Here is a 14,262-nt window from a genome sequence, read left to right as displayed (position 1 = left end):
CAGGTTTAAATCCACTGTAGGCCTATGTAAGAATATGCTTTGACTAACACTGAGTGTACAAAACATTAGGAACACCTGCTCTTTCATGACATAGACTGACCAAGTGAATCCAGGTGAAAGCTATGATTTCTTCTTGATGTCACTTGTCAAATCCACTTCAATCAGTGTAGATGAAGGGGAAGAGACAAGTTAAATAATGATTTTTAAGCCTTGAGAAAATGGAGATATGGATTGTGTATGTGTGCCATCACAGAGTAAATTGGCAAGACAAAATATTGAAGTGCCTTTGAACACAGTATGGTAGTAGGTGCCAGGCACACGGGTTTGTGTCAAGAACTGCAAAGCTGCAGGGTTTTTCACGCTCAACAGTTTCCCGTGTGTTTGATAGGACATCCAGCCAACTTGACACCGCTGTGGGAAGCATTGGAGTCAACATTGGCCAGCATCCCTATGGAACGCTTTCGACGCTTTGTAGAGTCCATGACCCGACGAATTGAGGGCAAAAGGGGGTGAACTCAATATTAGGATGGTGTTCCTAATGTTTTGTACACGCAGTGTATATGACCAACACTGGCTACTCGTAAATTAAAAACGTAAGCCCAAATATCATATTAGCCTACTATCAAGCCAATGTTCCACATGTTTAGGCTATCTTATAATGGAACATCCACATTTCATATTGCACATGTGGAAATAGCCAATTTAGAGACTTACTTCTTCCGTGGTCTTTCATGAAAGTAATGATTTCTTTATAATAGCTTGGCGAGTCTTGATATGGCAAGGCATCAACTGTGACATTTTCTGCTTTCAAAATGATGTAAATTCCTTCAGAGAGGAAGTAGTGAGGTCGGTCATCTTTTTTCAGATCGTGAAAAATCAGAATGGCACGAGAGGTCCAATTAAACTGCGCGTGAATAACACTAGCAAAGTCTCCCAATTTTGTGGTCGAGGGTCCGGTGCGCACAATCGTTTTGTACTCATCCCCGTTAACAAACCCATATGCTGTTCCTCCCGCAGTTATCAATGGGAGTTTCCAATGGGATGCAAATCTTCCAACTGAGGCCACTGAATACACGCAACCAGGTCCAAAGAAAGCATCTGGTTTATTATAAAGTTTGGTATCCACGGCGATAATCTGTGCCTTATTTTCTGCGCAGACACCGGTTGAATCCTCCGTGCTGAAATTCAAGAGTTGAATTGAGTGGCCTTGGAGAACTCCGTGCTTCTTCTGGAGATTCTCGTTCGCCATAAGAATTGCTGGGAAAACCCGAGGCAAAGCCCAGGGATACTTGTGGTAATTGTCGGGAAGCATCACCGCAACTGTGATATTATTTCCAATATTCGTTCGACACCTTGATATGAGAGAGTATGTGAATACCACAAAGAAACAGTATCCAAGATCCGTTTTATATCCCATTGCTTTAATTTGAAGTATAAAATAAATCCAAGAAAACGGACCTCTTGTGTTCACCTGGAGTAGTAAGACGCCTTACTGTCCTGAAACCTAACCATATGGCTCTGTTGAAATGCAACTTCAGTCAATGGAAGACATGTTTAGGTAATCCATGGGTCATTTATCATCTTTAACGTTGCTCTAATGGTTATCCAGCAGTGATTCTGTGCGTTGTTCACTTCAGCGCATTTCTCGGACTGATGTTCCTTAACTCGCCCCTCCGAGTGTGATAACATCCATCCAAATGACTGGAACTTAAATCACAGAAACCTTCAGTGCAGCCCCCCACACGTCATATCACAGGTCTGAGAAAGACTAGGAAGGGGCGCCCCCTGCCTGCCGTCACTCTTCTTCAGTCCTGGTCCTTGGAGACCCACATAACTGATTCAACTACCCTTGAATCAGGTGTTCCTGCTGGGCTAGAACAAAAACCTGCACACCGTGTAGATCTCTATGACCAGGTGAAGAGATGATCAGTTAAACATGAACTGGTTTTGACAATAATCTGGAAGACACAATTTCAGCAGTTGCAAGCCTTGTGTTATACTCCGTGAGAGTTGAATGAACAAAAATACAAGCATGCAGTACACATTCCAAACTGAGACGCTGAATTTGATTTACACAAATCTGAGATTCCACAATGATCCACTAGAGGTCAGGAGTTCCTCACAAGGCTTCATTTCGGCAAGCTCTACAAGAATCTTTATGACACATACAATCATATTACATATTCATGTATTTTTATTAACTCAGACAATTGTCATGTTGTCAAATGGGGAACTTCAAATTACACAAAGTCCAACCACGTGTCAATTCAATGTGCAACTTTGTTTTAAAAGCATCAGAACACGATGGGGTGCTGAAACACATTGATAGAATGATTTTGAGTCCTCCAAAACTCATAACAAAGTCAAGCAACCTGGATGGTCAACAATAAAGACAGAATGAGAGGTTCATGCTCCTTATAGCCATTAGTATTGTAAGACAAAGTAATTCAGCACGATGCTTGGCATTTTCAGTTGCCTTCCAAACCTATTTCTGAAAAGGTTCATCTGTGAAACTGGAGTCTCCAACTGCAATGTTGCATCATGTACATTTCTGAAACGATCAGATATTTCCTCTTTTCTCCTCTCTTCTCCCCATCCTCAGTTGGTGGACTTGGGCAGTCTGTAGACGCCCGCGGACACGATGAGCTGATGGTCTCGCACTTTCCTCTGCAGGAAGGCCTGCAGCTCGTTCACGTCCATCTCTGTGACAATTGGTCCCGTGGCAACGAACATCCTGAGCATGGAGTGGATGCGCTCTAGGGTCATGGTCTCCAGGTTGGTCAGCATGGCCTGGATGTAGGCCCAGAACAACTGCACCAACAACCACACACACAGGGGAGAGAGAACACTGCTGTTAGGGCTAGCTTGATTTGTATTTGAATTCCATGCCTCCAATGTGTGTGTGTGTGTGTGTGTGTGTGTGTGTGTGTGTGTGTGTGTGTGTGTGTGTGTGTGTGTGTGTGTGTGTGTGTGTGTGTAATGCACCTGTAGTTTCTCCTCCCTCTGCTCTGACTGGGTGGTGGTGTTGGAGTCTCCCTCCTCGTCACTGTCAATCAGCATCACCCCTCTCTCAGGTCTCTCCCGGGACGAGCCTGTTTCCAGGACAGAGTAGCGTCCCCCAGCCTCCTCCTTTAGGACCCCCTGCTGCTGCCACAGAGCCAACTTTCTCCTCACCATCTCCTGGGGCACGCCCAGGACCCCACTCAGCTCCTCCAGAGTCCATGAGCCTTCAGGACACATAGACAGAGAGAGCGATGGTAAAGGTAAATCTTAGTTACTTGTACAATGTTTGTACGCATTGATAAGTTGTACATAAGGCAGCCTGTGACGGCCATAGTACTAACTTTTGTCCTGGAAGTGCAGGATGATGGCAGCGTGGATGGGGGACACAGTCAGGTTAGTCAGAGTCCTGTCCTCCAGCTCCACATCCAGGGTCACTAAGCCCAGATGAGGCTTCCAGCTCAGGGTTCTCATCGCCTAGGGAGGGAGAGCGTTTGAATTATGGAATTTCATTTTTAAATTGAATTTCCCTATTCATTCTCTGTTGGCCTGGCTGCCAGTCTGTTTATAAAGACTTGACTAAAGAAGAAACAGACTGGCACCCAGGCTATGGCTCCATCATCAAGTACCTTGAGTTTCTCGTAGCGGTGTGTGTAGGCCTCCATGGCCTGGGAGGCCAGGGGCGGGAGCTCCATCTTCTCCTCCTTCAGCGTGGGCCAGAACTCAGAGGACAGGATCATGGCTGACAGGGCCAGAGGGGGCTGCTCCTCCTCAGCCAGCCTGGACTCCTCCTCACGGATGTTGGTGTTGATCCTTCGTGAGTCAGCCACGTCCTGGAGAGAGAGAGGGGAGAGAGGAGAAGAGAGTGAGGCTCTGTCCTAAAGTGCTTAAATGGCCTTGTTTCCTCATACTGTACTGTCCTGTGTCCTCAGCTTTTATCCTATGATAGATGGGACTGCATGTATTTTTAAAGATACTGCTTTGATGAGTGGTGATCAGAGTATGTGACCGGAGCGCAGCGTGCCCAATTTGACTGGAGGTGGAGCGAGATTCCCCAAGGCTGGAGCGTCGGCCTTCTTGCCTGATCCAATTTCGCTCCAGTAGCGCTCACTTCACGAGCTCATGCCATGCCCGGCCCAGCATGCATTTGTAGTCCACTTGTGTACTGCTATATGTGTACTGCTATATGTGTACTGTGTACTTGTGTACTGCCCTTGATTTAGCTACTGTCATCCAGTTTGCTAAATATTTTCATAAACAAACTGATAAAACAGGAGGACAAGAGAGGGAGTGCAGAGATGTAGTTTCCACAACTTGTGCAATCTGAAAAGACATGTATTCTGAAAGCATGATGGTGTACTTACTACGTGCACATGCTAACAGAAAGGAATGAGGTGGGTAGCTAGCTAAGTGTGTCATTGTAGCAAAGTATTTATAAACCAAAAAAAACAGATCCCTTAAAAGTTTTGTTCAGTTTCGTTCATTTACCTATACAATAGGCCATAATTGATTTTGCACCAATAAGCCTGCTAGTTTTCCATTTTGATAGGGTTATTTTACCTAAAATCCTTTAGGCTTACCTGCAGAAAAATTAAAAAACAACTATGCACCCTGCCCAGCCTGGCAAGAGTGGCCCAAAGGGTGTTTAGCATCCCCAGTGGCTCTGCCAGTGTAAAGAGGATATTCTCTGCTGCTGGCCTGCTCTCCAGGCACCATCGCATGAGTCTGAAGTCACAGACTCTGGCCAAACTCGTGTTTCTAAAAATGAATTCAAAGGCACTGTAGACTGAGCCTAATAAGGCATTTTTCGTTTAATTTGTATTTAAGTCACCGCCTAAATGCGCAATTTATACACTACAATGACTTAATACAATGAAATGTTGTTTAAACGCTGAGCGTTTAATGTCCCTGACTCCCTACCAGCCTAGTGTGTTGCACTCGCAAATACTTCACCATGTATTTCTTTGTGGGCTATAGCCTTGAAATAATTGAAATAATATATCCTAAATAACACATTTTTGTCCCTGTCTGGCTCCTGACTTATTTAGAATGTTGATAAGCTGTTTAATATGACATGTAGCCTATTTAGAATGTAGATAAGCTGTTTAATATGACATGTAGCCTATTTAGAATGTAGATAAGCTGTTTAATATGACATGTAGCCTATTTAGAATGTTTATAAGCTGTTTAATATGACATGTAGCCTATTTAGAATGTAGATAAGCTGTTTAATATGACATGTAGCCTATTTAGAATGTTTATAAGCTGTTTAATATGACATGTAGCCTATTTAGAATGTAGATAAGCTGTTTAATATGACATGTAGCCTATTTAGAATGTTGATAAGCTGTTTAATATGACATGTAGCCTATTTAGAATGTAGATAAGCTGTTTAATATGACATGTAGCCTATTTAGAATGTTTATAAGCTGTTTAATATGACATGTAGCCTATTTAGAATGTTGATAAGCTGTTTAATATGACATGTAGCCTATTTAGAATGTTGATAAGCTGTTTAATATGACATGTAGCCTATTTAGAATGTAGATAAGCTGTTTAATATGACATGTAGCCTATTTAGAATGTAGATAAGCTGTTTAATATGACATGTAGCCTATTTAGAGTGTTTATAAGCTGTTTAATATGACATGTAGCCTATTTAGAATGTAGATAAGCTGTTTAATATGACATGTAGCCTATTTAGAGTGTTTATATGCTGTTTAATATGACATGTAGCCTATTTAGAGTGTTTATATGCTGTTTAATATGACATGTAGCCTATTTAGAGTGTTCATATGCTGTATAATATGACATGTAGCCTATTTAGAATGTTTATAAGCTGTTTAATATGACATGTAGCCTATTTAGAGTGTTTATAAGCTGTTTAATATGACATGTAGCCTATTTAGAGTGTTTATAAGCTGTTTAATATGACATGTAGCCTATTTAGAGTGTTGATAAGCTGTTTAATATGACATGTAGCCTATTTAGAGTGTTTATAAGCTGTTTAATATGACATGTAGCCTATTTAGAGTGTTGATAAGCTGTTTAATATGACATGTAGCCTATTTAGAATGTAGATAAGCTGTTTAATATGACATGTAGCCTATTTAGAATGTTGATAAGCTGTTTAATATGACATGTAGCCTATTTAGAGTGTTTATATGCTGTTTAATATGACATGTAGCCTATTTAGAGTGTTTATAAGCTGTTTAATATGACATGTAGCCTATTTAAAATGATGATAAGCTGTTTAATATGACATGTAGCCTATTTAGAATGTTGATAAGCTGTTTAATATGACATGTAGCCTATTTAGAGTGTTTATAAGCTGTTTAATATGACATGTAGCCTATTTAGAATGTAGATAAGCTGTTTAATATGACATGTAGCCTATTTAGAGTGTTTATAAGCTGTTTAATATGACATGTAGCCTATTTAGAATGTTTATAAGCTGTTTAATATGACATGTAGCCTATTTAGAATGTTTATAAGCTGTTTAATATGACATGTAGCCTATTTAAAATGATGATAAGCTGTTTAATATGACATGTAGCCTATTTAAAATGTTGATAAGCTGTTTAATATGACATGTAGCCTATTTAGAGTGTTTATAAGCTGTTTAATATGACATGTAGCCTATTTAGAGTGTTTATAAGCTGTTTAATATGACATGTAGCCTATTTAGAATGATGATAAGCTGTTTAATATGACATGTAGCCTATTTAGAGTGTTGATAAGCTGTTTAATATGACATGTAGCCTATTTAGAGTGTTTATAAGCTGTTTAATATGACATGTAGCCTATTTAGAGTGTTCATATGCTGTATAATATGACATGTAGCCTATTTAGAATGTTTATAAGCTGTTTAATATGACATGTAGCCTATTTAGAGTGTTCATATGCTGTTTAATATGACATGTAGCCTATTTAGAGTGTTTATAAGCTGTTTAATATGACATGTAGCCTATTTAGAGTGTTTATAAGCTGTTTAATATGACATGTAGCCTATTTAGAGTGTTTATAAGCTGTTTAATATGACATGTAGCCTATTTAAAATGATGAGCGCTTCTTAGTCACATTTTCCTGTTGTTTATTAAAATACTTTTCATTAAAATCATACGGTTTGGTTTGAATAGGTCAAAACCAAATGACTCCGTGACCCAGTAGTCCCAAAAATAGATGAATGTTGGTTAAATTGTGACTTTAATGAATGGAGTGGCAGTTTTTTCCCCAGTGAGCGAGGAGTGATTTTTAGCCGAGCGGTTTGAAAGGACGTGGAGCACCGGAGTGGTGCGCAAGCACGGCTCCATGAGCAATGAGCATGATTTCCGACCGCTCAACTCCGCTCAACTCCGCTCACATACTCTGATGGTGATCAGTTGTGACACAGCTAGGGAGTCATGATGTCAAAGCTCACGCTGGTATGAATGGGAACTTAAGGAGACACAGAGTAGTGTATGTACAGTACTTTACCTTCAGCATCACCTCGCAGTAGTGCATATGGGACTCTCCGAATCTCAGTTTGAGCAACTCCACATTACGGATCTCCCTGGAGGCACATGAGAAAAGTGACTTACAGAACAAATATGGAACGATTTCACTCACCCAAAATGACCAGACAGAGAATACATTATAATCAACAAGACTACCAACACCAGTATATCTGCGTAATAATAGTGACTCCAAAGTGTCTCAAGTGTGTAGATGGATGCTGAGTGGTAGGATTTCATGGTGTGCAGTAAAGGAGTGAAGTGAGTAATGTACAGTATAGCAATGGGATACATGCCTTTGGAGTGCAGGTCCTAGCTACTGTACATGAGTGTTGCGTACCTGGCTGTATTGTAGTTGAACTGGTGGAGAAGTCTGTCTGCCAGGACAGTTCTGTACTCGTCTATGAAAATCTCTTTACTGCCATATATGCTGACCAGAAGAGTGATGATATCAGACGAACGTCGCTTCGACCCTGTCTTGTCTGAGAGAAGAAGGAAGATGATTTTGCATTTAGTGAAAGAGATGTGTTGGAGAGGTGCTCTTTCGGAGCAATTCTAGTTCAATACAGCGGAAACAGGAAACTGACACAGTTTGTCTAGTGTGATGACAACCAGATAGTGATAATCATATACAATACATCTCCAATGGAGAATTGGAGTTCACAGAGTAAGAGAATGCAGTGTGTTTAAGGTGGGTACACGGAGGGTCCGACCTGTCACAGCATCCTTAGGGTCTGGGGTCCATTCCTCTGGGTCGCTGCCCTCGTCCTCACTGTCCTGGGTCTCCAGGGTCACGGGGTCGGCACGGGACAACTCATTGGCCAGGTCACTGCAGCCCTCCGCATCTCCAGTAAGGCTGGCCACTATCTGCCGCACTGTATCCTCCCGCGTCCTAGCAGCGGAACACAAACGTTACGTCAACATCACAGCAACTCAACAGCAATATGCTATGGGAATCAAATCAGTCAAGTTTCAAATAAAATATCTGTCACATAATTCGCAAACAACGTGTAGACTAACAGTGAAATGCTAACTTATGGGCCCTTTCCAACAATAAAAAATAGAATATAGAGAAATAAAATAATAACACAAGGAATAAATACACAATGAGTAACAATAACTTGACTATATACACGGGGTACCAGTACCGAGTCGATGTGCAGTGGGTACGAGGTAATTGAGGTAGACACACCAAATATACAAACATTTGTGGACACCCCTTCAAATTAGTGGATTCGGCTATTGGTACTTTTTCACTTTATTTAACTAGGCAAGTCAGTTAAGAACAAATTCTTATTTTATAATGACAGCCTACACCGGCCAAACCCTCCCCTAACCCAGACAACGCTGGGACAATTGTGTGCCACCCTATGGGACTCCCAGTCACGGCCGGTTGTGATACAGCCCAGGATTGAACCCGGGTCTGTAGTGATGCTTCTAGCACTGAGATGCAGTGCTTTAGACCGCTTCCCCACTCGGGAGCCCCATTTCAGCCACACCCGTTGCTGACAGGTGTATAAAATCGAGCACACAGCCATGCAACCTCCATAGGCAGTGGAATGGCCTTACTGAAGAGCTCAGTGACTTTCAATGTGGAACCGTCATAGGATGCCACTTTTCCAACAAGTCAGTTGGTAAAATTTCTGCCCTGGTCAACTGTGCTGTTATTGTGAAGTGGAAAATGTCTAGGAGCAACAACGGCTCAGCCGCGAAGTGGTAAGCCACACAAGCTCACAGAACTGGACCGCCGAGTGCTGAAGCGCGTAGCATGTAAAAATCGTCGGTTGGAACACTCACTACTGAGTTCCAAACTGCCTCTGGAAGCAACGTCAGCACAAGAACTGTTTGTCCGGAGCTTCATGAAATGGGCTTCCATGGCCGAGCAGCCGCACACAAGCCTAAGATCGCCATGTGCAATGCTGAGCGTCGGCTGGAGTGGTGTAAAGCTCACTGCCATTGGACTTTGGAGCTGTGGAAATGCGTTCCCTGGAGTGACAAATCACGCTTCACCATCTGGCAGTCCCGGCTGACGAATCTGGGTTTGGCGGATGCCAGGAGAACGCTACCTGCCCAAATGCATAGTGCCAACTGTAAAGTTTGGTGGAGGGGGAATAATGGTCTGGGGCTGTTTTTCATGGTTCAGGCTAGACCCCTTAGATCCAGTGAAGGGAAATATTAACACTACAGCATGCAATGACATTCTCAACAATTCTGTGCTTCCAACTTTGTGGGAACAGTTTATGGAAGGCCCTTTCCTGTTTCAGCATGACAATGCACAAAGCGAGGTCCATACAGAAATGGTTTGTCAAGATCGGTGTGGAAGAACTTGACTGGCCTGCACAGAGCCCTGACCTCAACCCCATCGAACACCTTTGAGATTAATTGGAATGTCGACTAAGAGCCAGGCCTAATCTCCCAACATCAGTGCCCGACCTCACTAATGCTCATGGCTGAATGGAAGCAAGTCCCCACGGAAATGTTCCAATATCTAGTGAAAGAAGAGTGGAGGATGTTATAGCAGCAAAGAGGGGACCAACTCCATATTAATGGCCATGATTTTTGAATGAGATGTTCGACAAGCTGGTGTCCACATTCTTTTGGTCACGTAGTGTATGTACATATAGGTAGGGATAAAGTGACTAGGCAACAGAATAGATCATAAACAATAGCAGCAGTGTATGTGACGAGTCAAAAGGCTTAGTGCAAAAAGGGTCAATGCAGAGCTGAAATAAAAGATCCCTGAAATTTTGCACAGAAAGCATATTTCTCTCAAATGTTGTGCACAAATTTGTTTACATCCCTGTTATTGAGCATTTCTCCTTTGCCAAGATATTCCATCCACCTGATTAAACAGCATGGTCATTACACAGGTGCATCTTGTGCTGGGGACAATAAAAGGCCACTCTAAAATGTGCAGTTTTGTCATAACACAAAATAACACAGATGTCTCAAGTTTTGAGGGAGCGTGCAATTAGCATGCTGACTGCAGGAATGTCAACCAGAGTTGTTGCCAGAGAACTGAATGTTCATTTCTCTGCCATAAAGCTGCCTCCAACGTCGTTTTAGAGAATTTGGCAGTATGTCCAACCGGCCTCACAAACGCAGACCACATTTAACCACGCCAGCCCAGGACCTCCACATCCAGCTTCTTCACCTGCAGGATCGTCTGAGACCAGCCACCGGACAACTGATGAAACTGTGGGTTTGCACAAGTGAAATATTTCTGCATAAACTATCAGAAACCGTCTCAGGAAAGCTCATCAGCATGGTCATCGTCCTCACCAGGGTCTTGACCTGACTGCAGTTCTGCGTCGTAACTGACTTTAGCGGGAAAATGCTCACCTTTGATGGCCACTGGTATGCTGGAGAAGTGTGCTCTTCACGGATGAATCCCGGTTTTAACTGTCCTGGGCAGATGGCAGACTGCGTGTGTAGCGCCGTGTGGGTGACGGTTTGCTGATGTTAACGTTGTGAACAGAGTGCCCCATGGTGGTGTTATGGTATGGGCAGGCATAAGCTATGGACAATGAACACAATTGCATTTTATCGATGGCAATTTTAATGCACAGAGATACCGTGATGAGATCGAGGCCCATTGTCATGCCATTCATCCGCCACCATCACCTCATATTTCAGCATGATAATGCACGCCCCCATGTCACAAGGCTCTGTACACAATTGCTGGAAGCTGTAAATGTCCCAGTTCTTCCATGGCCTGCATACTCACCAGACATGTCACCCATTGAGCATGTGTGGGATGCTCTGGATCAACATGTATGACATCGTGTTCCAGTTCCGGCAACTTCACACAGCCATTGAAGATGAGTGGGACAACATTCCACAGGCCACAATCAACAGCCTGATCAACTCTTTGCAAAGAAGATGTGTCGCGCTGCATGAAACTCATCGTGGTCACACCAGATACTGAGTTGTTTTCTGATCCACGCCCCTGACTTTTTTTTAAAGGTACCTGTGACCAACAGATGCATATCTGTATTCCCTAGTCATGTAAAATCCATAGATTAGGGCCTGATGATTTTTTTCAATTGACTGATTTCCCCATATGAACTTTGAAATTGTTGCATGCTGCGTTTATATTTTTGTTCAGTGTAAATACAGATTACAATAATACACGTGAACCCACCTGAGGTACTTGCGGATTGGTTGGCACGCAACCTGCAGGATGACCATGGATGGGTCCAGCTCCCGTAGGGCCTTTATAGCTGAGATATACACAGTGATGATGTCAGAGGTATGGACTCCTAGAGGGGAAGAGGAATGTTGTTGGGATGGGATTCATATACACAAGTCTAGTTTCTTCTCTAACATTATGTTTGCAAACAACACTTAGTCTTCACTGCTTAAAATGTGTAACAGACAAAATAAACAGCAAACACCAGTCATTGTTTGTAATCTGCCATCGGTTCACTGACCTGGGTGAAGCAGACGGGTGTCAAAGGCTGTCTTAAGGGACGTGAGGAGCTGCTGCCTCTGATTGGTTCTCTCCAGGCAGAACTTGAGGTCATCGATGGCAGGCTTTGACTCAGGGAAATCTGACAGGAACAAACCACAGCATGTGAGGGAGAAGAAATAACCACAACTCTCTGCCCAACACTGACTGCTTTCTCTTATTATTCCCTATCTCCTCTCTCTGTTCCCTAACCCCTCACCTCTGATGATGCTGAAGAGCTCCTCGATCCTCATGTTGACGTAGATCCTGCAGAAGAACTGGTGCATGTGACACCTCCAGCGCTGCAGCACGGCGTTGGCTGGCTGGCCCACCACCCCAGCCCCGCTGCCTGTGCCGTTGGGCACCGTGCCCAGTCCACTGACTCCACCCACATCACTGGCAAACACCCTGCTCAACCAGCCCAACACCAGCTCTAGCCACTGGAGAAAGAGAGAATGAAAGAGGAATTTGAGAGTATGTTTTTAAGTAAGATAATAAGTAAAACAGATAAATGATCAGATTTCTGAGATTTGGTGTAGTAAATTGTTTGAAAATCAAATCATATTTGGTCAGCAACCTATTCTGTTGAGTAAGGCAAGCTGGAAAAGTCAAACTTGTTGATAGGTCATGCCACTTTATTCTGTGAGGTGGTCTTCCCATAGACAGGCTCTTTGGTCTACTGTACCTCCTGAAAGTCGAAGAGGAAAGAGCTCTCGTACTCCCCCCTGCAGTGCTGCTCCATCCGCTGCTCTATCAGTTTGTGTAAGATGGACGTCACCGCCTCTGAGCTGACCCGCTCCAATAGCTGCAACCTGGACCTGGGGGGCGGGACAATCACACTTTAGCAGATTTGTAGGAAGAGACAACTGCACAAGAGACATTTTAAACACAGCAGGCACGCAAAGGTAGAGATGTAGACAATGGTTAAGGAAGTGAACCCTGATCTAAGACATTTGTGATGTTGTTGTTTGTTGTTGACATATTTGAATGTAAGACGTTAAGCAGTACAACATTTAGGTTCTAGAAAACAGAGCAGACAGTGACACAGCACCCCTCCATTCACTCACAGTACTTGGCTGAGCTCTTGCAGCTGCTCCAGGGCCTGCTGACACCAGCATCGCTGAGTGGGGACAGTGCAGCCCTGACAGACCCCACCCTCAGGCCCCCCGCCCCCCTCCTCAGCCTCCCCTGCCTCCCCCTCCTGGGTCATGTGCACAGAGAAAGTCCTACTGTAGAACTCCAGTATTCTCTCCTGGAGCACAGCCGAGGGCGAGAACAGCAGGATGGCCCTGATGACGGAGAATGCCCTCTCACGGAGACCCCTGGCCCCAGGGCCACACAGACCACCCCGGCCCTCGTCCTGCCAGGTACCCAGCCTCTCCAACCCTCCTGGGGAAGACCAATGTTGACATAGAGCACATTTTTACACATTTGACAAGATTCTGTTCAGTAAAAATTCTAGCATTATTAAGGGTGCATTTAACTGTAACTTGAATGTTTGAACCCACCTAGGAAAGGTTGCAGTCTGTCCAAAAGGGTACGGAAGGCCATGAGTAGGATCCTGGCCCTGTCCTTCTCCTCCAGCTCATTCTCTGGTTGCTTCATTACAGCCCAGAACTCAGGGGCAATAGCAGTAGTAAGACGTACCTGCAGGGTCTCCATTAGCCATCCCTCCAGAAACTGTCCCAGGCTGTTAGAGCACAGCAGGCTAAGCCCCTCAGAGAGAGACTCGTCAGACATGGTGATGTCATTGGACACTGGAGACACCTACAGACAGAGGAAATTGTTTATGTTCTTACACACCATAGACCGTATCTGTTTATATGTACATTGATAGATCAACATTGGTCTTAGCTAGTTAGCTAATGCCTGGCATGTTAATCTGTTAACGTTAGCTAGCTGTCCAGCAGTCAACCACAGTGGTACAATTGATCTTACTTAATTCTCACATAAAAGGCAAGCAGGCTATATCAAAAACACAAGGTACTACCGTAGGCAAGTTAGGTCCACCTACTCACCAGAGCTGCAGTTACGGTGTCCCAAGCAGAAGGTAGCCCCTGTGGTACTGAGAATAACATCTCCGTAGAGTCCATCATCCCGGTTGGACCAAATTACTCAACGAGAACCACTCGATTGTGTACTGACAAAGTTATCGTCTGTGTTATATCACTCACCCATATTAATAAGATGTACGTAGCATGGCTTATAAGAAATACTAATATGTATCTAAAATGTAATTACAGATGGCATTTGATTGAAGTTATCGCGCTCTTGCTAAACCTGTGGCGCATAATAGTGACGTACGTGTGGTTGCGGAAG

General features: G+C 43.6%; 2 protein-coding genes across 3 annotated transcripts in view; both read right to left on the bottom strand.

Annotated features, from left to right (window-relative positions):
• Positions 1–1,705, bottom strand: part of LOC106566722 (atrial natriuretic peptide receptor 2) — a 53,305-nt gene extending 51,600 nt beyond the window's left edge. For both annotated transcript variants that reach the window (XM_014135043.2, XM_014135051.2), the window contains exon 1: positions 715–1,705. In XM_014135043.2, coding sequence (XP_013990518.1) covers positions 715–1,417 — 703 coding nt within the window. In that variant the 5' untranslated portion in view covers positions 1,418–1,705. The remainder of the gene's footprint in view (positions 1–714) is intronic.
• A 471-nt stretch (positions 1,706–2,176) lies between these two features.
• Positions 2,177–14,252, bottom strand: anapc2 (anaphase promoting complex subunit 2). The gene is made up of 14 exons (XM_014135066.2): positions 13,962–14,252; positions 13,452–13,710; positions 13,011–13,332; positions 12,629–12,761; positions 12,164–12,383; positions 11,927–12,046; positions 11,638–11,755; positions 8,207–8,385; positions 7,834–7,975; positions 7,477–7,552; positions 3,630–3,833; positions 3,345–3,477; positions 2,986–3,227; positions 2,177–2,811 (listed from the first exon to the last, which is right to left on the bottom strand). The coding sequence occupies exons 1-14, from the start codon at positions 14,037–14,039 to the stop codon at positions 2,599–2,601; spliced, it is 2,439 nt and encodes an 812-aa protein (XP_013990541.1). The 5' UTR covers positions 14,040–14,252; the 3' UTR covers positions 2,177–2,598.
• Positions 14,253–14,262: the final 10 nt, after the last annotated feature.

The sequence above is a fragment of the Salmo salar genome, chromosome ssa01 (assembly GCF_905237065.1).
Source record: "Salmo salar chromosome ssa01, Ssal_v3.1, whole genome shotgun sequence".
Lineage (NCBI taxonomy): Eukaryota > Metazoa > Chordata > Actinopteri > Salmoniformes > Salmonidae > Salmo > Salmo salar.
This window is presented reverse-complemented; position numbering and strand designations above follow the sequence as displayed.

Bases quoted from the DNA above. Each gene is read 5' to 3' on its own strand.
- anapc2 (XM_014135066.2), bottom strand. From the start codon at position 14,039: ATGATGGACTCTACGGAGATGTTATTCTCAGTACCACAGGGGCTACCT. The intron at 13,711-13,961 runs GTGAGTAGGTGG...CTCTGTCTGTAG, and splicing joins ACACCGTAACTGCAGCTCTG to GTGTCTCCAGTGTCCAATGA. The intron at 3,228-3,344 runs GTTAGTACTATG...TGTGTCCTGAAG, and splicing joins CCTGCACTTCCAGGACAAAA to GCTCATGGACTCTGGAGGAG.